Below are 24,489 nucleotides of genomic sequence, written 5' to 3' on the forward strand. Positions count from 1 at the left end.
CCATTGTGGCCACGCTCTCTTCTCGCTGCTGCCATCAGGAAGGTGGTACAGGAACCTCAGGACCCACACCACCAGGTTCAGGAACAGTTATTACCTCTCAACCATCAGGCTCTTGCACTAGGGGGGCTAACTTCACTTGTCCCAACAGTGAACTATCCCCACAGCCTACGGACCCACTTTCAAAGACTCTTTACCTCATTTTCTCGAAGTTTATTGTATACTTATTATTTTGCTTGTTTTTTTCCCCCTTTTTCTCTGTATTGTGTGTGTGTGTATATATATGTATGTATGTATATATACATACATACACATACACACAGTGTGTATAAAAGGTATTCTCCCCCCCCCCCCAGAAGTTTTCATGTTTTATTGTTTTACAACATTGAATCATAATGGATTTAATTTGGCTTTTTTGACGCCGATCAGAAAAAGACTCTTTCGCATTGAAGCTAAAACAGATCTCTACAAAGTGATCTAAATTAATTACAAATATATAAAACACAAAGATTGATTACATAATTATTCACCCCCTTCAAGTCAGTATTTAGTGGATGCACCTTTGTCTGTGTAGATAGGTCTCCATCAGCTTTGCACATCTGGACACTGCAATTTTTCCCCATTCTCCTATACAAAACTGCTCAAGTTCTGTCAGATTGCATGGGGATCGTGAGTGAACAGCTCTTTAAGTCCAGCCACAAATTCTCAATTGGATTGAGGTCTGGACTCTGACTTGGCCACTCCACGACATTAACTTTGTTGTTTTTAAGCCATTCCTGTTTAGCTTTGGCTTTATTTCTTGGAGTTGTTGTCTTGCTGGAAAACAAATCTTCTCCCAAGTCGCAGTTTTCTTACAGACTGCATCAGGTTTTCCTCTGGGATTTCCCTGTATTTTGCTGCATTCATTTTACCCTCTACCCTCACAAGCCTTCCAGGGCCTGCTGCAGTGAAGCATCCCCACAGCATGATGCAGCCACCACCATGCTTCACGGTAGGGATGGTGTGTTTACAATGATGTGTGGCCAAAAAACTCAATTTTGGTTTCATCAGACCATAGAACCTTCTTCCAGCTGACTTCAGAGCCTCCCACATGCCTTCTGGCAAACTCTAGCCAAGATTTCATGTGAGTTTTTTTTCAACAGTGGTTTTCTCTTTGCCACTCTCCCATAAAGCTGCGACTGGTGAAGCACCCAGGCAACAGTTGTTGTATCACAGTCTCTCCCATCTCAGCCACTGAAGCTTGTAACTTCTCCAGAGTTGTCACACATTTCTTGGTGGCCTCCCTCAATAGTTCCCTTGCACTGTCACTCACGTTACGTCCACACTACGCCGGATAATTTTGAAAACAAAGCTTTTTCTCTTCGTTTTGACCCTTTGTCCACACTGAAACGGCATTTTCATCCCCCAAAAACAGAGCTTTTCTAAAACACTCTCCAGAGTGTGTAAATATGAAAACGATTGTTTCGCGTTGTAGTGTGGATGGGGTAAACAGAGAGATTTAAAAACGTTGTCATGACAACACCACCACAACAATGCTTTTTCTGCTTCTGCTTGGTACTGCGCAAGCACTGCCGGACGGCTGTTATAACGCGCAGTCGGTGTGAACAGCGTGAGAGTTAAATTGTAAAGTGAGCTTTTTTGACTAGATCCCCTAAATTGATTTGATTGAGTCTATCTTTAAAAATATTAATGTCAGAAATACTGCGCAGGTCTGGCGGCAGAAGATTCCGCTCTCTTGTTGACCTTGGGTAGAGGACGGCTTCATGCGCGTGTTGTTTACTTTATTGTCTACGTTAATAGCTTGTTTGGAGTTAAACATCTCCACGTTCTCCACTGCTTTGCTGACTTTGTAGTCGTTTGTAACTCGCAGAAACAGCTCAACTTCATTGTCTGTCCAAATGAAGAAGTCCGGTCTGATTTTTCCAGCGGAGGTTTTCTTTGTGTTCCTCGAAGACATTTTTGGAAACTTTCTTTCGCTGTTGTTGTAGGTACTCTAGTTTTTGACCAATGGAAATAGCACAATGCCGCTGCGGAAATGGAAATAGCATACTGTTTCCTCTTCACTTGTTTTCTGTAGATGTGTCTGCGCATGCCCAGTAGGAGGAGATTCACCCAAATATCCATTTTGGTGTGGACAGAAGTAGTTTGAAAAACGCCTAGTGTGGCCACCTGTCGTTTTTAATTGAAGCCGGCATTTTCAAAATTATCCTGTCTAGTGTGGACGTAGCCTCAGTTTTTGAGGATGGCCTGCTTTAGGCAGATTTACAGCTATACTATATTCATTCTATTTCTTGATGGTTGAAATAACTGTGCTCCAAGAGATAGTCAGTGACTTGGGAATTTTTTTGTATCCATCTCCTGGCTTGTGCTTCTCAATAACCTTTTTGCAGAGCTGCTTGGAGTGTTCTTTTGTCTTCATGGTGTAGTTTTTACCAGGATACTGACTCACCAGCAGTTGGACCTTCCAGATACAGGTGTATTTTTACTACAATCAACTGAAACACCTTGACTGCACACGGTGATCTCCATTTAACTAATCGTGTGACTTCTAAAACCAATTGGCTGCTCCAGTGATGACATGGTGTGTCATATTGAAGAGGATGAATATTTATCCCATTAATTGTTAAGTGTTTTATATTTGTAATTAAGTTAGATTACTTAGTAGAGATCTGTTTTCACTTTGACACAAAAGAGTCTTTTTCTGTCGATCAGAGTTTTTAAAAAAAAAAGCCAAATTAAATCCACTGTGATTCAAAGAATCATGGAAACTTGCAAGGGGGTTGAATACTTTTTATAGGCACTGTATGTATGTCTATACTAAACCTGGCAGAATGGTTTCTACTGAGAGGAGAAAGGGCAAAGGCAGGTTCTTGGTGCCTTAAAACAAGTGGCTTCCGGCAGAATGGGCTGGTCAGTCATGGCTGGCAGCTAGTCTAGGAAGCAGGAAAGCTCTGATCTCAAACCTCCACTGCTTTGTGGCCATACCCAGTCATGGGGAAGGCTTCGGGAGTAAACCCCGAGGGAAAAATCCAGAGCTGGAGTCCGAAGGCAGTCCTGTGTTGAGTTCAATGCTGGCTGGCAACTCCTGCAATGCTGCAGGTCTCTGCTGTCCCTTTCGATTCATCAGCTGTGTGGAGAGGGGGAGTCTGCTGCCTGGGCAATGGCTCGCTCTCCGTATCGAACTGCCCTGGCTTGTCTACCACTTAGACAGCTGGGATGCAACATCCATGGTTGATCCTGACCAACAGAGCGCCTCATTGTAATTAATAGTATTTTTTTAATTATTACGTATTACACTGTACTACTACTGCAAAACACATTTCACAACATATGCCAGTGATAAAACTGGATTCTGATTCTTTGATAATAGATTTATGTTGAACTTTGAACTGGATTTCTGTTGACAGGTTGAAACCATCGGAAAGAAGGTGACCGAGAGGATACCCTTCACTGCAAACAAAGACATCTCGAGGATTGATTTGCAGGCTCCTGCTGCTAAGAAGCTAAAGATTTAATGTACCCTGTGACATTCACGAGCATTTTATATGCTGAATATGTCCTTTTTTATATATTTTAAATCTATATCTATTGTACTCAAAACACTACATGTAACAAAATTCAGTGCAGTTTCTAGATAGCTCTTTTTAAAGAATTCATTAAAGATTTTGCCAATTGAAATTACTCCCTGCTTCATTCAGAAAGGGCTTATTTATTCTCAAGGTATCTGAAAGTTTAGAATATGTACTGGTTAAATAAACCCGGTCTAAACCGTGAGACCATTACCATCACTACAGAAGCTGTTCTGAATCTTTAATCAGAACACAACGAACAAGAGAGGGTTCCTCACCTCTAAGGAGGTGTACGTTCCTCCCCAATAACGCGTGTGTTTCCTCCGGTGTTGCCATTTCCTCCCACGGTCCAAAGATGTATGGGTTAGCAGGTTAATTCACCATTGCAAATTGTTCTGTGATTCGGCTAGGGTTTAAAAGGATGGGTTGCTGGGTGGGCCAGAAGGGTGAGTTCCATGTTGTATCTCTAAGTAGATAGATATTTAAATAAAGAATGTATAGAGAGTAACTCCTTGTGCATGGTCTAACCTGAACGGTCACATTGTCCCTTTCCAACCACTGACGCTGCCCGACCCCAGTTCCTCCAGCGGCTTCGTTTTAGCTCCAGATTCCAGCATCTGCAGGCTTTTGTGCCTCTTTTGACATGTCTTACCAGCTGTCTGTTAGCCGGCTGTGTGCTGGCATTGGAGAGGGTCCAGAGGAGGTTCACGAGTAAAAGGGTTAATGCATGAAGAGCATCTGATGGCTCTGGGCCTGTACTCATTGGAGTTTAGAAGAGGGGAGATCTTAATGCAACTAAGAGGCTTGGATAGAGTGGATGTGGAGAGGATGTTTCCTATAGCAGGGAATCTAGGGCCAGAAGGCACAGCCTCAATAGAGGGACATCATTTAGAACAGAGATGAGGAGGAATTTCTCTAGCCAGAGGGTGGTGAGTCTGTGGAATTGTTTGCCTCAGGCGACTGTGGAGGCCAGGTCACTGGGTATATTTAAAGTGAATGTTTGATAGGTTCTTGATTAGTCAGAGTGTCAAAGGTTACGGGGAGAAGGAAGGAGAATGGTTTGAGAGGGACAATGGTGGAATGGCAGAGCAGACACAATGGCTTGTGCCTTACGGTCTGTCTCTTTCGTCAAACAACTATGCTGAGCTCTGATTGTGGAATTGTGATCACATAGCCTCTCTCATCCAATCACCTCTTTGTCCCACCCCCTAACTCCTACGATTGGTCACTGCCATGTCTCCACAGTTCCAACCGAGACTAGTTGAATGTCAAATAAAAGTGGCTGGTTTGATGGCACTTTGTCTTCCTAAGACCAAGTGGTTTAATTTAAGTTTATTTTTAATAAATAGCAATACTTTTTTTTAATTTGCCTACGATTTCTATCCCGGGTTTGTTGGTATGTTCCTGGACCGAACATAGAACATGGAGAGTTACAGCACAGTACAGGCCCTTCGGCCCACAATGTTGAGCCAACATTCTACCTTCTCGAAGATCAATCTAACCCTTCCCTCACACATAGCACTCCAATTTTCTATTATTTAAAGTACATTTATTATCAAAGTGTGTATAAATTATACAATCTTGAAATTCATCTGCTTATAGACAGGGGAAAGAGAGAGGAGGAGGAAAAAGAAAAAAAAAATCAGGCAAATAATAAAAGCAAGTAACAGCTTTCAGAATGAAATTGAGATTATTGCCCCAAAGCCCGGAGCTGCCGGAGTAGGCCCGCGGCCTTGGCCTCGGCCTCGGCTCATCACACAGCGGGGCACATCATCGCAGAGCTCACAGACACGAAGCCCGGAGCTGCCGGAGTAGGCCCGCGGCCGCGGCCTCGGCCTCAGCTCATCACACAGCGGGGCACATCGTCGCAGAGCTCACAGACACGAAGCCCGGAGCTGCCGGAGTAGGCCCGCGGCCGCGGCCTCGGCCTCAGCTCATCACACAGCGGGGCACATCGTCGCAGAGCTCACAGACACGAAGCCCGGAGCTGCCGGAGTAGGCCCGCGGCCGCGGCCTCGGCCTCAGCTCATCACACAGCGGGGCACATCATCGCAGAGCTCACAGACACGAAGCCCGGAGCTGCCGGAGTAGGCCCGCGGCTTCGGCCTCAGCACGGGAGAGCGGAGTAAATGTCGTGGAGTAGCAAGCATAGCCAACTCGGCCTTCGCCTCCGGTCCCCCTTGCTCTGTCTTTTCAGTCCATTTGGCCCAGAGTTTACATTGTCCAAACACTGCTTCGTTTCCCGCACTAGGACCTGGGCCCCACCGCATCAATATGCTGAGGACCCAGCCGCCACATTCCAGCCTGTACCGGTCCTCCCTAAATTGGCCTGGTGCTCGGATCGATCCACCCTCATTCTCGAGCTCCAGAACTGTGCTCCGCCTGCTCCAACTCCTTCTCAAACATGTCTCAACCTCGCTCCAACACCTCCACTCGACCTTGCTCCGACTTTGCATCACACCCCCACGCCTCGACCCTTGAGTCAGCCTCACCTTCACTCGTGCCTATCTAAGAGTCTCTTAAATGCTCAGCCTCCACCACCATTCCCCCACGCCCCCCCCATACTTTCTTCCAATCACCTTAAAATTATGCCCCTTGTATTGGTCATTTCCATCCTGGCAAAGAGTCTGACTGTCCACTCAATCTATGCCTTTTATGATCTTGTGCACCTCTGTCAAGTTACCTCTCATCCTCCTTCACTCCAAATAGAAAAGCCCCAGCTCACTCAACCTATCCTTGTAAGACACGCTCTCTAATCCTGGCAGCATCCTGGTAAATCTCTTCTGCACTCTCTCTAACGCTTTCACATCCTTCCTATGATAAGGTAGGTCAGCATTTACAGATCTGATATTTTGGACCAACTGAGTTGTGTTCTCATAAGAAGTAACCTATCTATACTTTATGTTTTGTTTTAAGTATTTTTAAATATTTTCTGCTACAACTTGTCACCTTCCTTCCTTGTCTCCCTTGGTCCACTGTCCTCTCCTATCAGATTCTTTCTTCAGCCCTTTACCTCTTCCACTTATCCCGTCTCAGCTTTCTACTTCACCCTCCCTCCCCACCCACCTACCTTCTCCCCTCACCTATCACCTGCCAGTTTATACTTCTCCCGTCCCCCGAATTTCTCTGGCTTCTTCCCCCTTCCCGTCCAGTCCTGATGAAAAGGCTCAACTTGAAGCATCGACTTTATTCATTTCCATTGATGCTGCCTATTGTTCCTTTAGCATCTGCAGAATCGCTTGTGTTTGAGATTGGCCTCCACAACTTTACACTGAAGATAGAGAACTGAGTTAGCAAGTATCTAACCTATGTGATAGATCTGTAAAATGGCTTTTAAAAACCCTTGAAGAGATTAAATTCAAATTCAAGTTTATCATCATCTGACTGTACATCTATACAACCAAATGAAGCTACCTTCCATCGGACCATGGTGTACCCACGAAAGGTGTATCACACACAACACCTAAAATTCAGAAGGCATGTGGTGCCCAGCACAGGTAAATAGTAAAGAGCTCAATGCTGGGAGTGTCTATGGAAATGAATAAAGAGTTAATAGTTCAGGCCAAAGCCCTTCATTAGGAAGGGAATTTGAACAGTGACCAATCAGTGAACGGGAGGGTGAGGAGAAGAGGTGACTTCACACAGGTCCGCGGTTGATGATTTTTAAAAAAGCAGCAGTTTTTGGAGTTTGAACAACGGCCAATCGGTGAACAGGATGCATTAGCAAGGGTGAATAAAAATAAGGCAGGGGCAAGTGAAGTGGCCATTGTTGGAGTGGGCCAGTGGTAGAGTTGGGAGGTTTTGGATTTGGCTCATCAGGCTTATGTAAGGCCAGGCTTTATTCCTCATCTGTTAAGGCATAGTTAGAGCAGTGAGAATACTCCAGAGATTACGTTCTTTGTGTAAGATGTGAGAATTCAGGGAGACCTGCAGCCTCCCGGATAACCACAGCTGGCCCAGGTGCACAAAGCTGCTGATCCTCTGATAGTATGTCAAGGAACTGGAGCTGCAGCTCACACGGGAGACGAAGAAAGTGATAGATAGAAGCTACAGGGAGGTAGTCACACCTACAACACGCTGGAGGAACTCAGCAGGTCAGGCAGCATCCGTGGAAAAGATCAGTCGACGTTTCGGGCCGGAACCCTTCGTCAGGACTGTAGAGGGAAGGGGCAGAGGCCCTATAAAGAAGGTGGGGGGGAGGGTGGGAAGGAGAAGGCTGGTAGGTTCCAGGTGAAAAACCAGTAAGGGGAAAGATAAAGGGGTGGGGGAGGGGAAGCAGGGAGGTGATGGGCAGGAAAGGTGAAGAAAGAATAGGGGAAAACACAATGGGTAGTAGAAGGAGGCAGAACCAAGAGGGAGGTGGTAGGCAGCTGGGGGTGGGGGCAGAGTGACACAAAGAAACCATTTCCTTAGCAGTGGAACATTATTACATAGAAGCCATTACATTAGCACTAACAGTGAAACCTTACAACGTGTTACGTATGTATTTACTGTAATTCAGTTTTTCTTTCTTATCATATATTGCATTGTACTGGTGCCACAAAGTTAACAAATTTCACGACACATGCCAATGATATTGATTCTGATTGCTAAAGAAACATTGGTGGCCACTTTAATGATTAAGTGTACAGGTATACCTAATAATGTAAATATCTAATCAGCCAATCATGTGGCAGAAACCCAATGCAGAAGAGCATTCAGACATGGTCAAGAGGTTCAGTTATTGTGCAGACCAAACAAAAGAATAGGGAATAAATGTGGTCAATAGTTTCATAAGTTTCATTTAGTATCAGAGAATGTATACAATAAACAACATGAAATTCTTGTTCTTTACAGACATTCATGAAATCAAAGGAGTGGCTCAAAGAATGAGAGAGAGTAAAAATGTTAGACCCCAAAAGACCCCCTACTTGCCCCCCACCAAGCAAGCAACAGCAAAGTCCCCGGGAAAGAACATGATCTGCAGTACAACAAAAAACTAATCGTTCACTCGACAATTTGGCATACCTCAGGTGCTCTCTCTCTCTCTTACCCCCTCTTCTCCCTCTCTCCCTCCCTGTCTGTCTGTCTCCCTCTCTGTCTGTCTGTCTCTCTCTCTAACTAACTAACTAGAGAGGTGTCACCCTTTCACAGCGAGTGGGAAGACATAAACTAATAACTTGCTGAGAGAGAGAGAGAGAGAGAAATTTCAAGCGGATGGGCTACAGCAGCACAAGACCATGGACATACACTCAGTGGCTACTTCATTATGTAAAGGAGGTGCCAAGAAAAGTGGCCACCGAGTGTATGTATAAAAATACAAATTAGTGCAAAAATAAAGAAAAAGTGAGGAGGTTCTTGGGTTCACAGTCCATTCACAAATTTGAGAGGGGCATGTCCTTTTGGTGTTGTATCGATATGCTGTGCCCAGGATAGAACTTCAAGAACACTGCCACCCAGAAATTTGAAACCTCTCACACCCTTTCTGCTGCAGATCCCTCAGTGAGGACTGAGATTGAGGTTGAACGGTGATGTGATAGAGGTTATAGATCACCAGGGGCAAAGACAGGATAAAAATAGGTAGTCTTTTTTTCTCAGGGAGGGCATGCTAAAATCAAGAGGGCACAGTTCAAGATTCTAAGTAAGTTTATTCAAAGCACCATATGTCACCATATAGAGTCATATCATCAGACCACTACAGCACAGAAACAGGCCCTTTGGCCCATCTAGTCCATGCTGAACCATTAACCTGCCTAGTTGCATTGACCTGCACCAGGACCATAGCCCTTGATACCCCTCCCATCCATGTACTTATCCAAATTTCTCTTAAATGTTGGAATCAATCCTGCAACCACCCACTTCCATTGGCAGCTCTTTCCACCCTCTCACCACCCTCTGAGTGAAAAAGTTTCCTCTCATCTTCCACCTAACTATTTCACCTGACACCCTTGCTCAGGATCTCTAGTTGTTGCACAAAGATGAGAAAATCTGCAGATGCTGGAAATCCAAGCAACACACACCAGAAGTTTGAGAAAACGATGTTCATGCCAACAGGTTGGAGGCTACCCTGATGGAATATAAGATGTTGCTCCTCCAACATGACTGTGGCCTCATCATGGCAGTAGATAGGGCCGTGGACAGATATGTCAGAATGGGAATGGGTGGCCACCGGGAGATATTATTATATTCTGTCTGAGTAGCATCCAACCTGATGGCACAAACATCAATTTCTCAAACTTTGGGTAATTGCCCCCCGTTTCACCAATCCCATTCCTGTTTCCCTCTCCTACCTCATCTCCTTACCTGCCCATCACCTCCCCCTTCCCTTTCTTCCATGTCTTCTACCCTCACCTATCGGATCCCCCCATCTCCAGCCCTTTGTCTCTTTCACTTACCAGCTTCCCAGCTCTTTACTTCACCCCACCCCTCTCCCGCTTTCACCTGTCACCTACCACCTTGTACTTCTTCCTCCCTTCCCCCCACCTTCTTGTTCAAACTTCTCCTCTTTTTTTTCCCAGTCCTGAAAAAGGGTCTTGGTCTGAACTGTCGACTGTTTATTTGTTTCCATAGATGCTGCTGGCCTGCTGAGTTCCTCCAGGATTTTGTGTGTGTTGCCTCTAGTTGTTGTCTCACCCAAAATTAATGGAGAAAACCTGTTTGCATTTATCCTATCTATATCCATCACAATTTTGGATACCTCTTTCAAGTCTCCCTCAATCTTCTGTGCTCTAGGATATACCATCTTATACCACTCTGAGATTCAATTTCTTGCAGGCATTCACAGGAGAATACGACATAGAAATATAGAAAACCTACAGCACGGTACAGGCCCTTCAGCCCACAATGCTGTGCTGAACATGTACTTACTTAGAAATTACCTAGGGTTACCCATTTCCCTCTATTTTTATCAGCTCCATGTACCTATTCAAGAGTCTCTTAAAAGACCCTATCGTATCTGCCTGCACTACCTTTGGCGGCAGCGCATTCCACGCACTCACTACTCCCTGCATAAAAAAACTTACCCCTGACAGCTCCTCTGTACCTACTTCCAAGCACCTTAAAACTGTGGCAGCCATTTCAGCCCCGGGAAAAAGCCTCTGACTATCCACATGATCAATGCCTCTCATCATCTTATACACCTCTATCAGGTCACCTCTCATCCTCTTCGCTCCAAGGAGAAAAGGCCGAGTTCACTCAGCTTATTCTCATAAGGCATGCTCCCCGATCCAGGGAACATCCTTGTAAATCTCCTCTGCACCCTTTCTATAGTTTCCACATCCTTCCTGCAGTGAGGTGACTAGAACTGAGCACAGTACTCCAAGTGGGGTCTGACCAGGGTCCTATGTAGCTGCAACATTACCTCTCGGCTGTTAAACTCAATCCACGGTTGATGAAGGCCAATGCACTGTATGCCTTCTTAACCACAGAGTCAACCTGCACAGCAGCTTTGAGTGTCCTGTGGACTCAGACCCCAAGATCCCTCTGATCTTCCACACTGCCAAGAGTCTTACCATTAATACTACATTCTGCCATCATATTTGACCTACCAAAATGAACCACCTCACACTTATGTGGGTTGGACTCCATCTGCCACTTCTCAGCCCAATTTTGTATCCTATCAATGTCCCGCTGTAACCTCTGACAGCCCTCCATACTATCCACAACACCCCCAACCTCTGTGTCATCAGCAAATTTACTAACCCCTCCCTCCACTTCCTTATCCAGGTCATTTATAAAATTCACAAAGAGAAGGGGTCCCAGAACAGATCCCTGAGTCACGCCACTGGTGACCGACCTCCATGAAGAATATAACCCGTCTACAACCACTCTTTGCCTTCTGTGGGCAAGCCAGTTCTGGATCCACAAAGCAAAGTCCCCTTGGATCCCATGCCTCCTTACTTTCTCAATAAGCCTTGCATGGGGTACTTTATCAAATGCCTTGCTGAAATCCATATACACTACATCTACTGCTCTACCATCATCAATGTGTCTAGTCACATCCTCAAAAAATTCAATCAGGCTCGTAAGGCATGACCTGCCTTTGACAAAGTCATGTTGGCTACTTCTAATCATACTATGCCTCTCCAAATCCTGCCTCTCAGGATCTTCTCTATCAACTTACCAACCACTGAAGTGAGACTCACTGGCATATAATTTCCTGAGCTATCTCTACTCCCTTTCTTGAATAAAGGAGCAACATCCGCAACCCTCCAATCCTCTGGAACCTCTGGAAATATCATTGATGATGCAAAGATCATCGCCAGAGGCTCAGCAATCTCCTCCCTCACCTCCCACAGTAGCCTGGGGTACATCTCATCTGGTCCCAGCAACTTATCCAACTTGATGCTTTCCAAAAGCTCCAGCACCATCCTCTTTCTTAGAATCAATTAAGAATCAATGAAGAGGCGAGAGATTTAAAGCACCAGGAACGGCTTCACCACACAAAGGCTGATGTGTATTTGGAATGAGCTGCCAGAGGTAGTTGTTGAGGGAGGTATATTAGGAGCATTTAAAAGCCACCGAGATAAGTAGATGGATTGGAGGAGTTTAGAGAGTGATGGGCTGAGCGAAGGCAGATGGGACTTGCTTGACAATGCAGTCAGTATGGACAAGAGGGGCAGAAGGGCCTGTCTCCATGCTGAATGACTCTATGACTACAATCAAAGTTCAATGTAAATTTCAGTATCGAAGTACATATTTGTAACCATATACAACCCTGAGATTCATTTTCCTGTGGGCATACTCAGCAAGTCGATAGGATAGTAACTATAACAGGATCAGTGAAAGATCAACCAGAGTGCAGAAGAGAACAAACTGTGCAAATGCAAATATAAACAAATAGCAATAAATAACGAGAACATGACATAATGAGATAAAGAGTCCTTAAAGTGAGATCATTGGTTGTGGGAAGATTTCAATCATGGGGCAAGTGAGTGTAGCTCTCCCCCTTTTATTCAAGAGCCTGATGGTTGTGGGGTAATAATTGTTCTCGAACCTGGTGGGTGAGTCCTGAGGCTCCTCTACCTTCTGCCCGATGGCAGCAGAGAGAAGTGAGCTTGTCCTGGGTGGTGGAGATCTCTGATGATGGAGGCTGCTTTCCTGCGACAGTGTCTATTTCTGAGATTATAATTCAAAGGGTTACAGTCAAATCCCATTTAAATCTGGTTAAGTAAATACATTCTTAAAGTAAGACTTTAATTTTTCTATGTTTTATGGGGTGCTGCCTGGATTTGATTAGGTTGAGTGGGTTAGGGCTTTGGCAAAGATGACTTGTTAGAGGTATAGAAGATGGTAAATAGAGTGGACAACCAGAGATGCTTCCCCAGGGTAGAAATTGCTAATACCTGGGGGCACCATTTTAAAGTGATTGGAGGAAAGTACAGTATAGGGGGCTGTTAGAGGTAGTTTTTTTAAACAGAGTGGTGGGTGTGTGGAACGCTCTGCCAGGGGTTGTGGTAGGGGCAGATACATTGGGGATATTTAAGAAACTCTCAGATTGACACATGGATGAGAGAAAAACGGAAGGTCATGTAGGAGGGAATGACTAGATTGATCTTGGAGAAGGATAAAATGTTGGCCAAAGGGCCTTTACTGTGCTATAGTACAGGCCAAAGTAAATGAACGTCACTAATCATGACTCTACAGATGCCAGATTAATTGGTTTGCTGATATTTAAACATAAACGTTTAATGTTTGCTAATAAATACTGAAAGCTCTCGAAAGAGTGGATGTGGAGAGGATGTTTCCTATAGTGAGGCAGTCTAGGACTGGGGCACAGCCTCAGAAGACAGAGACAGCTATTTAGAACAGAGATGAGGAGAAATTTATTTAGCGAGAGGGTGATGAATCTGTGGAATTCATTGCCACGATCAGCTGTGGAGGCCAAGTCATTGCGTATATTTAAAATGAAGGTTGATAGATTATTAATTAGCAAGGGACATTAGTGTTACAAAGAGAGTCATAGTCATACTTTATTGATCCCGGGGGAAACTAATTTTCGTAACAGTTGCACCATAAATACTTAAATAGTAATAAAACCATAAATAGTTAAATAGTAATATGTAAATTATGCCAGGAAGTAAGTCCAGGAACAGCCTATTGGCTCAAGGTGTCTGACCCTCCAAGGGAGAAGTTGTAAAGTTTGATGGCTACAGGCAGGAATGACTTCCTATGACGCTCTGTGCTGCATCTCGGTGGAATGATTCTGGCTGAATGTACTCCTGTGCCCACCCAGTACATTATGTAGTGGATGGGAGACATTGTCCAAGATGGCATGCAACTTAGACAACATCCTCTTTTCAGATGCCACCGTCGGAGAGTCCAGTTCCATCCCTACAACATCACTGGCCTTACGAATGAGTTTGTTGATTCTGTTGGTGTCTGCTACCCTCAGCCTGCTGCCCCAGCACACAACAGCAAACATGATCGCACTGGCCACCACAGACTCGTAGAATATCCTCAGCATCATCCGGCAGATGTTAAAGGACCTCAGTCTCCTCAGGAAATAGAGAGGGCTCTGACCCTTCTTGTAGACAGCCTCAGTGTTCTTTGACCAGTCCAGTTTATTGTCAATTTGTATTCCCAGGTATTTGTAATCCTCCACCATGTCCACACTGACCCCCTGGATGGAAACAGGGGCCACCAGTACCTTAGCTCTCCTCAGGTCTACCACCAGCTCCTTAGACTTTTTCACATTAAGCTGCAGATAATTCTGCTCACACCATGTGACAAAGTTTCCTACCGTAGCCCTGTACTCAGCCTCATCTCCCTTGCTGATGCATCCAACTATGGCAGAGTCATCTGAAAACTTCTGAAGATGACAAGACTCTGTGCAGTAGTTGAAGTCCGAGGTGTAAATGGTGAAGAGAAAGGGAGACAGGACGGTCCCCTGTGGAGCCCCAGTGCTGCTGATCACTCTGTCGGACACATAGTGTTGCAAGCACACATACTGTGGTCTGCCAGTCAGGTAATCAAGAATCCATGACACCAGGAAAGCATCCACTTGCATCGCTGTCAGCTTCTCCCCCAGCAGAGCAGGGCGGATGGGGTTGAACGCACTGGAGAAGTCAAAAAACATGACCCTCACAGTGCTCGCTGGCTTGTCCAGGTGGGGCATAGACACGGTTCAGCAGGTAGACGATGGCATCCTCAACTCCTAGTCGGGGCTGGTAGGTGAACTGGAGGGGATCTAAGTGTGGCCTGACCATAAGCCGGAGCAGCTCCAGAACAAGTCTCTCCAGGGTCTTCCTGATGTGGAAGGTCAATGCCACCGGCCTGTAGTCATTGAGGCCGCTGGGGCGCGGCGTCTTCAGCACAGGGACGAGGCAGGACACCTTCCACAGCACAGGAACCCTCCGGAGCCTCAGGCTCAGGTTGAAGACATGGCGAAGTACTCCACATAGCTGAGGGACACAGGCTTTGAGCACCCTGGTACTGACACCATACGGTCCTGCAGCCTTGCTTGGGTTGAGACGTTTCAGCTGTCTTCTCGCCTGTTCAGCTGTGAAGCCCACCATGGTGGATTCGTGTGGGGAAGGGGTATAGTCATGAGAGCAGGGTGGGGGACTGTGAGGAGGGGTAGGAGGGGAGGGTGGAATATGTATTGGTTGGGGGCCGACAACAGATGAATCATGTGAGGGCTGGTCAGGGGCCACAATGTCAAATCTGTTAAAGAACAGGTTAAGTTCGTTGGCCCTGTCCACACTGCCTTCAGCTCCTCTGTTGCTAGTTTGCCGGAATCCAGTGATGGTCTTCATCCCCCTCCAGACCTTGAGTTTCCACTCAAGCTTCCTCCTGTACCTGTCTTTAGCCTCCCTGATCCTGGCTTTCAGGTCCCTCTGTATTGTCCTCAGCTCCTCCCTATTTCCATCTCTAAACGCCCTCTTTTTAGCGTTCAGGATGTCCTTAATGTCCTTTGTTACCCATGGCTTGCTATTTGAATAACAAAGGACAGTTCTTGTCAGAACATTGCAGGAGAACAGGATTAAGAGGAATAATAAATCAGCCATGATAGAATGGTGGAGCAGACTCAATGGGCTGAATGGCCTAATTCTGCTCCCATGTCTTATGGTATCTGCCAATCTGGCCTTGTGTACAGATGACTCTGGACCGAAATCCTGGAACTCCCTCACCGTCAATGCTGTGGGATAGCCACATTGTGAGCACTGTAGATACAGTGAGATGTGCTCTTTGCATTAACAACCAACACAACCTACAGATGCACACAAGTGTGAGCTGTTACACTCGGGGAAGGCTTCCGGGAAGATGGCAGTGTGCTCAGACACAGCAGCTTCTACGGGGCCAACCAAAGGTGTTATTGCCTTTTTCAAATGTACTCTATATTTTACAATCGCAACACCCTGGTGGACGTTAAGAACTTTAACTACTGCAGATCTACCCCATCAGCAAGTTGCTATCGGCGGAGAAACTGAAGGAGCTGGTGTTGGTATGAATCGTACTTCCGTCTGCATTAGAGTGGCATCGGATGGGTCAAGACACACGGGCAGTGCGCAGTCTGACAGCAAGTGATCAGCTTGGTTGCTTTTCTTGCGACTGCAGTACCCTGCTGGACGTGGTTAATGTGGAATCTGCAAGTCTGATTCACTGATTTATTGGTGGACAGTGGGCGAACTGTGTGGCCTCTGCCGTGGTGAGGACTGCGCCGCAAGCCACAGCCACCCAGGAGAGAGGCGTAAAGGCTGATTTATACTTCTGCGTCAACTCGACGCCGTAAGTACGGCGAGGCCGCGAACTCTACGCAGTGCCTACGCAGATCCCTACGCTGTAGCCTGACGCGTGCCTCTCCCAAAATGTAACTGCGCGTCACAGCAATGCAGACCGCAACAGCTGTGATTGGTCTGCTTGGTAGCATCGCCTTTCCTCCTATGCTGCAATAGCTTCCCACTGGGCGACTGAAGGGCAGGGAAGGAACTCTGGCTGCAATGCTTTCCATAAAGCTTTACAGACCTCCGAAATTATGGAGGACATATTTCGCTTTTACGAAAAAAGACGCTCACTTCTTGTTTACCCCGAGAAAGACAACCATGACCATGAAGCCTGGCACGGGCAGGTGTGTGTGCATGCGTGACGTGCGCGAATTGCAGAGCGACGCAGACACACCGACGCACAGGTATAAATGCTCACAATGCGCGTAGGTCACTTGCGTAGGTTACCGCGTCGAGTTGACGCAGAAGTATAATCAGGCTTAAGAGTTGACGCACAGAGGAGATGCGGCACAGCATCCAAGCTGGAGTTGGTGCTGCCCTCCAGTGTTTGCTCAGCCGAAGACAAGCTGTATTGTGTTCAATTGCAGACTGCTGTAACATTCATGTAGATAGATAGATAGATATACTTTATTAATCCCGAGGGAAATTTGGTTTTGTTACAGCCGCACCGACCAAGAATAGAGTGTAAATATAGCAATACAAAAACCACAAACAATCAAACACCAAAATGCAAACTATGCCAGATGGAAAATAAGTCCAGGACCAGTCTATTGGCTCAGGGTGTCTGACCATCCATGGGAGGAGCTGCGTGTTCGATGGCCACAGGCAGGAACGACCTCCCGTGCCGCCAAGTGTTGTATCACAGTGGAATGTGGCCGAAGTCCAACAGTAAAAAGTTCAATATCCAGTCTGCAAACACGTTCCTCGATCGTAATATACCCCAGATTGCACTATCCGTTGTTAGCCAGAACAGTAAGCACCCAACTCCTTTACGCTTACCGCTCTCAGTGCACTTCCAGTCAGCCGGAATGGTATTACCCAGCAAACTCCTCTTCTCCAAAGGTCTCTGTTGTCTCGACCCTGTCCTCTTTTCTCAGCTTTGTGATCCCCCCCTGTGTGTTTTCCTCCGGATTTCAGCAGGATTTCACTAAGTTCGCTAAGCCGGCCAGTCTTTGCTGGACCGTGGAATACACAGTGCGACCTTGCTTCTGTCCCGCGTGTCGGGATGTAACCATTTCCAGCGCTCATGTACTTAGGGACGTTTGATTGTATTTATTGATACCTTAATTGTGGAATATGTGCCTAGTGCTGTGCATGACAGTTGGTGCTGTGTTTTGCACCTTGGCCCTGGAGTAACATTGTTTTGTTTGGATGCATTCATGGGTATGGTTGAATGACAATTGAACTTGAACTTGGGCAAACGAGGGTCAGACTTATGCTCTGAATGTTAGTGCACTGAGGAGTGTGGTAGAACAGAGGAATGTGGGAATACAGGTCCATAATTCCTTGAAGGTGGCGTCACAGGTTGATAGGGTCATAAAGGAAGCTTTTGGCACATCAGCCTTCATAAATCAATGTATTAAATACTGAAGTTGGGATGCTATGTTGAAGTTGTATAAGATATTGGTGAGGCTTAATCTGGAGTATTGTGTACAGTTTTTAGGACAGTGGTCACGCTGGACAACAAAGATTTTTCTCCCTGAATGCTTTGGGTGTACCTCATGGATTTTGGGCTGCTGATCATGAACATTACCATTAAATTTCTCTATCACACATTATTGTTTTAAAATTGCCTATAATTATTATTTCAATTCATTTTCAAGTCAGAGTTTCTGAAGCCAAGATTAAGGAAGGCATTTTTGTTGTTCCACAAATCAAACAGGTCACCAATGACTGGCAATTCGAAGAACTCCTAGTGGGAACGGAGAAAATCACATGGAAGGCATTCAAGGATGCTGTTGAAAATTCTTTTGGCAACTACAGAGCACTAAACTATGTGCAGCTGGTTGATAACATGCTTCAAGCATACAAAAACATGAAGTGCAACCTGTCACTAAAAATTCATTTTCCACAATCCCATTTAGACTTCTTCCCTGCAAGTCTTGTCACTGTCAGTGATGAGAATGGTTAGCAGACAGGAAGCAAAGAGTGGGAATAAACGGGACCTTTTCAGAATGGCAGGCAGTGACTAGTGGGGTACTGCAAGGCTCAGTGCTGGGACCCCAGTTGTTTACAATATATATTAATGACTTAGATGAGGGAATTAAGTGCAGCATTTCCAAGTTTGCGGATGACACGAAGCTGGGCGGCAGTGTTAGCTGTGAGGAGGATGCTAAGAGGATGCAGGGTGACTTGGATAGGTTGGGTGAGTGGGCAAATTCATGGCAGATGCAATTTAATGTGGATAAATGTGAAGTTATCCACTTTGGTGGCAAAAATAGGAAAACAGATTATTATCTGAATGGTGGCCGATTAGGAAAAGGGGAGGTGCAACGAGACCTGGGTGTCATTATACACCAGTCATTGAAAGTGGGCATGCAGGTACAGCAGGCGGTGAAAAAGGCGAATGGTATGCTGGCATTTATAGCGAGAGGATTCGAGTACAGGAGCAGGGAGGTACTACTGCAGTTGTACAAGGCCTTGGTGAGACCACACCTGGAGTATTGTGTGCAGTTTTGGTCCCCTAATCTGAGGAAAGACATCCTTGCCATAGAGGGAGTACAAAGAAGGTTCACCAGATTGATTCCTGGATGGCAGGACTTTCATATGAAGAAAGACTGGATGAACTGGGCTTGTACTTGTTGGAATTTAGAAGATTGAGGGGGGATCTGATTGAAACGTATAAGATCCTAAAGGGATTGGACAGGCTAGATGCAGGAAGATTATTCCCGATGTTGGGGAAGTCCAGAACGAGGGGCCACAGTTTGAGGATAGAGGTGAAGCCTTTTAGGACCGAGATTAGGAAAATCTTCTTCACACAGAGAGTGGTGAATCTGTGGAATTCTCTGCCACAGGAAACAGTTAAGGCCAGTTCATTGGCTATATTTAAGAGGGAGTTAGATATGGCCCTTGTGGCTACGGGAGTCAGTGGGTATGGGGGGAAGGCTGGGGTGGGGTTCTGAGTTGGATGATCAGCCATGATCATAATGAATGGCGATGCAGGCTCGAAGGGCTGAATGGCCTACTCCTGCACCTATTTTCTATGTTTCTATGTTTCTATGTTTCACCAGGACATTGCGGTCCTGGAGAAATGGTGTCAGGGCAACTGGAATCCATCAATACTGGCTGATTATTGTTGGACACTTAAACGAGAAGCCTCACACACTGAGTACGAATGAAAATCATCAACACAACATTTTTAGCTTATTGCAAAACATCAGCATCTTTATGCAATTAAACACATTACATATCCAATAAAAGTTAATTTCTTGTTTCTCCAAACCCCTACATGATACAAGTAGTCTGAAATTATATTCTGAGAAAGCAACACTTTTGAAAAAAAAATGTTGTCTCCTGTAATTAGCCAGGGTTTCTATCCCTGATGTTATCCAGCAATCCCTATTGGAATTCTGTATGCTTATAATAATATTATTTTCTGTCCTCCAGAGGTGGAAAAACCAGCAAATACCAATCCTCGATTGCGATTGAACTGAGCAACGCAATAAACCACTAGAGGGCGGGAATGAGTCAATGATCTTTGGTCGAAATATGAGATCTTGCAGATGCTGGAAATCCAGAGCAACACACACAAAATACTGGAGGAACTCAGCAGGTCAGGCAGCGTCTATGGAGATGAACACTGAGACCCTTCTTCAGGACCGGAAAGGAAGAGGGAAGACACCAGAACAAGAAAGTGGGGGGTGGGGGAGGGAAGAAGACTAGCTAGGAGGTAATAGGTGAAGCCAGGCAGGTGGGAAAGGTAAAGGGCTGGAGGAGAGAGAATCTGATATGACAGGAGATTGGATCCTGGGACAAAGGGATGAAGGAGGGGCACCAGGGCGAGGTAATAGGCAGATGAGAGGAAGAAGTAAGAGGACAGGGTGGGGAATAGAAGAAAAGGGAAGGGGGAGGGGAAAAATTACTAAAAGCAGAAATCGATGTTAATTACTACCCCCATTCCCTTTCGTAAATTGGGGGACCACTTTGTCGAGCATCTCCGCTTCATCCACCAAAGCAAAACTTCCTGGTGGCCAACCATTTTAATTCCTATCCTCATTCCTGTTCTGACAAGTCCATCCATGGCCCTCCCTTTTGCCACAATGAGGCCTCGCTCGGGTTGGAGGAGCAACATCGCATATTCCGTATTGGCAGCTCCAACCTGATAGCATGAACATTTATTTCTCATTCCGGTAATTTGTTTTTTCCTCCCCCTTCCAGCTTCTTCTGTTCCCCTCTCTAACTGCTTACTTTCCTCCTCACCTGCCTATCACCTCCCCCTGGTGCCCCTTGTCCTCCCCTTTCTCCCATGGTCCACTCTCCTCCCCTATCAGATTCCTTCCTCTCAAGCCCTTTACCTTCCCTATCACCTATCTAGCCTCACCCATCACCTGACAGCTTATCCTCTTCGCCTCCCCCCACCTGTTTACTCTGGCATCTTGCCTCTTCCGTCTCAGTCCTGAAGAAGGGTCTCGGCCCGAAATGTTGCATTTTAATCCATTTTCCATAGATGCTGTCTGACCTGCTGGGCTCCTCCAGCATTTTGTGTGTGAATGGACAGTCAAAAGTCAGAATTTGAATCAGGTTTGATGTCACTGGCATATCTCATGAAACTTGTTGTTTTGCTGCAGCAGTACAGAGAGCAAAAATACGTGGTTTCACTGTCCATTCAGAGATCTGATGATGGAGGGGAGAAAGCTGTTCCTGAAACGTTGAGTGGGTGTCTTCAGGCTCCCCCTTGATGATAGCAATGAGAAGAGGGCGTGTCCTGGGTGATGGGGGTCCTTAACGATGGATGCTATCTTTCTGAGGCATCGGCTTTTGAAGATGTCCTTGGTTCTGGGGAGACTACTGTCCATGATGGAGCTGGCTGAGTTTACGATTTTCTGCAGCTTTTGCCGAATCTGTGTAATGGCCCTTCAAACCAGACGGTGATGCAACCAGTTCGAATGCTCTCCGCAGATCATCTGTAGAAACTTGTAAGAGTCTTTGATGAAATACAAAATCTCCTCAAACTTCTAATGAAATATAGCTGCTGCCATGCCTCCTTTGTAAATGCATCAGTATGCTGGGCCCAGGATAGATCTTCAGAGATGTTGTCATCTGGAACTGAAACTGCTCACCCTTTTCACTTGTGACCCCTCGACTACCCCGTCCTGAAATTCACTATCAATTCCTTGGTCTTACTGACGTTGAGTGCAAGATTGTTGTTGCGACCCCACCTCAGCCAGCTGATATATCTCACTCCTGTGCGCCGAGTAAAATTTATTACTGAAGTGTGTATGTATCTGTAACAATCTTTTCCCCAGAGCAGGGGAGCCCAAACATAGGTTCGGGGAGAGAGGGACCCAGGGGAAAAATTGTTCACGCAGAGGGTGGTGAGTCTATGGAACGAGTTGCCACAGGAAGTGGCTGAGGCGGATACAATAATACCAGTTAAGAAACACTTGGACACATACATGGGGCTTGGAGGGACCTGGGCCAAACACAGGAAATTGGGACTAACTAGGTGGGCATCGTGATTGGCATGGATTGGTTGGGTTGAAAGGCCTGTATCTGTGTGGTACTGCTGTATAATTCTTACTGTAGGGGAATTGGACAGGTACACAGATTGGAAAGGGGCCAAAGGCAGGAAAGTGGGACCAGCTGTTGGGCACGGTAGCAGGGAAACAGGTTCACAGATTCTGTAAATGGAACAGAAGATACCCACTACAGGTATGTTTTTAACTATTTATTAACAAAACGTAGACAAGCACTAAAACAGTCAAGTTACACAGAAACTTACGTAAGTGTGCACCCTTTCAAACTTTCTGCAGCACTCTTGTGCAATACTTAGTCTGCGGTGAGCTCAGAGAGTGAGAACTCCACGTACACACTATGTTTAAATGCTAGTGGTACTTTGATGCTAGAAGCTGGCATCATGGCACCAAAAGCAGCTGATAGAAGGCCTGCAGTGTCCTTCAGCACAGTGGTCAGAATGGACGAGTTGGGCCGAAGGGCCTGTATCTCTGCTGTATTGCTCTGTGCTGAATATTTCCAGCATTCTTTCTTTATTCCCTTTCATCTGTTCTGTACCCTGCAGGAATCAGAGGGCCACCTGTGTGACAATTTCTGCATTATAGTCAACATGAAATATTTCTCGATGATTAGCATGGACTACCAGTTTGTTAAGAACTCAGTCTGGCTGCCGTCCAAATGCTATCCTGAGCATCTCGGGATCTGGCTCATCATTAACCCTCCTATGTTCTTCTGTGGATGCTTGGTCATAATTCGTGGCTGGGGTGTCTCCTTTTCCCTAAACCAAGCCAGAAATTCAGGAGTTGGGTTTTGGTGGGGAGGAAGGTGGTGGGTGGATGTGGAATTCTAATACAGCAGTACACAACCTACACAAGCAGAAATGGTTTACTGTTGTTGGTTGTCCGCCATTTCCAACGAAGGCAGGACACCCTTATGGGAGAGTTTCTAAATTGGAAAGGCTGCTGTACTGTGGGATGTACACTGTCTGGCCCAGGTAACTTATTTACCTTCAGACCTTTCAATTTCCCAAGAACCTTCCCACTAGTAATGCTAACTTCACACACATCATAACCCCTGACGCCTGTAACTTCCACCATACTGCTCGGGTCTTTCACAGTGAAGACTGGTGCAAAATCTAATTCAGTTTGTCCACCATTTCCTTGTGCCCCATTACTAACTCTCCAGCGTTGTTTTCCAATGGTGTGATATCTATTCTCATATCTCTTTTACACTTTATGTAGCTGAAGAAACTTTTGGGATCCTATTTAATATCATTGGCTAGCTTCCATTTGTGTTCCATCTTTACCTTCTTAATGGCTTTTTAGTTGCCTTCTGTTGGTTTTTAAAAGCTTCCCAACCTCTAATTTCCCATTATTTTTTGCTCTATTATATGCCCCCTTTTTGGCTTTTATGTTGGCTTTGACTTCTGTTGTTCAGTTGTGTCATCTTGCCTTTAGGATACTTCTTCCTCTTTGGGATGTATATATCCTGTGCCTTCTGAATTGCTTCCAGAAATTCCAGCCATTGCTGATCTGCCATCATCCCTGCCAGTGTTCTTTTCCAATCAGTTCTAGCCAACTCCTCTCTCATGCCTCTGTAGTCAAGTCAAATCACTTTTTATTGTCATTTCGACCATAACTGCTGGTACAGTACACAGTAAAAACGAGTCGTTTTTCAGGACCATGTACAGTAATTCCCTTTACTCCACTATAATACTGATACATCTGACTTTAGCTTCTCCTTCTCAAATTTCAGGATGAATTTGATCATATTATGATCATTTCCCCTAAAGGTTCTTTTACCTTAAGTTCGCTAATCAATTCTGCTTCATTGCACAACACCCAATCCAGAATAGCTGATCCTTCGTTGGGCTCAACCACGAGTTGCTTGAAAAAAAATTATCTTGCAGGCATTCTAGAAACTCCCCCTTTTGAGATCCAGGACCAACCTGATTTTCCCAATCTGCCTGCATATTGAAATCCCCCATGATTATTGTAACATCGCCCTTTTGGCATGCATTTTCTATCTCCCATTGTAATTTGTAGACCACATCCTTATCACTGTTTGAGAATCTGTATATAACTTCCATCAGAGTCTTTTTACCCTTGTAGTTCCTTAGCTCTATCCACCAATGATTCAACACCTTCTAACCCTATGCCACCTCTTTCTTGTCCTTTTGATAGAATGTGTATCCTTGGACATTAAGCTCCCAGCTATAACCTTCTTTCAGCCATGATTCAGTGATGCCTACATCATACCTGCCAATCTGCAACTGTGCTACGTGTTCATCTGCCTTATTCCATATACTGTGTGATTTCAAGTACAACATCTTCAGTCCTGCATTCACCCTTTTTGATTTTGTCTACCTTTTACATTGTAACTCATCCTGTTGACTGCAGTTTTGTCCTATCATCAGCATATCCTTGCCAGAAATCTCACTACATATTGCCTTCGTTTGTGAACCAACCACCTCATCTTCAACACTACCACTCCAGTTCCCATCCCCCTGCCAAGTTAGTTTAAACCTTCTCCAACAGCTCTAGCAA

The 24,489-nt window shown here is 45.5% G+C and overlaps 1 protein-coding gene across 5 annotated transcripts in view; it reads left to right on the forward strand.

Moving 5' to 3' along the window:
• The window catches only part of LOC140200610 (UDP-glucose 6-dehydrogenase-like), an 87,592-nt gene extending 82,747 nt beyond the window's left edge, over nt 1-4,845 (forward strand). For 3 of the 5 annotated variants that reach the window (XM_072264160.1, XM_072264161.1, XM_072264162.1), the window contains one exon: nt 3,405-4,841. In XM_072264160.1, the coding sequence (XP_072120261.1) occupies nt 3,405-3,512 (108 nt within the window). In that variant the 3' untranslated portion in view covers nt 3,513-4,841. Of the gene's footprint in view, nt 1-3,404 lie in introns of all 5 variants that reach the window. The other 2 variants (XM_072264163.1, XM_072264159.1) reach the window with 2 other exon arrangements.
• Nucleotides 4,846-24,489: the final 19,644 nt, after the last annotated feature.

The sequence above is a fragment of the Mobula birostris genome, chromosome 7 (genome assembly GCF_030028105.1).
Source record: "Mobula birostris isolate sMobBir1 chromosome 7, sMobBir1.hap1, whole genome shotgun sequence".
Taxonomy (NCBI): domain Eukaryota; kingdom Metazoa; phylum Chordata; class Chondrichthyes; order Myliobatiformes; family Myliobatidae; genus Mobula; species Mobula birostris.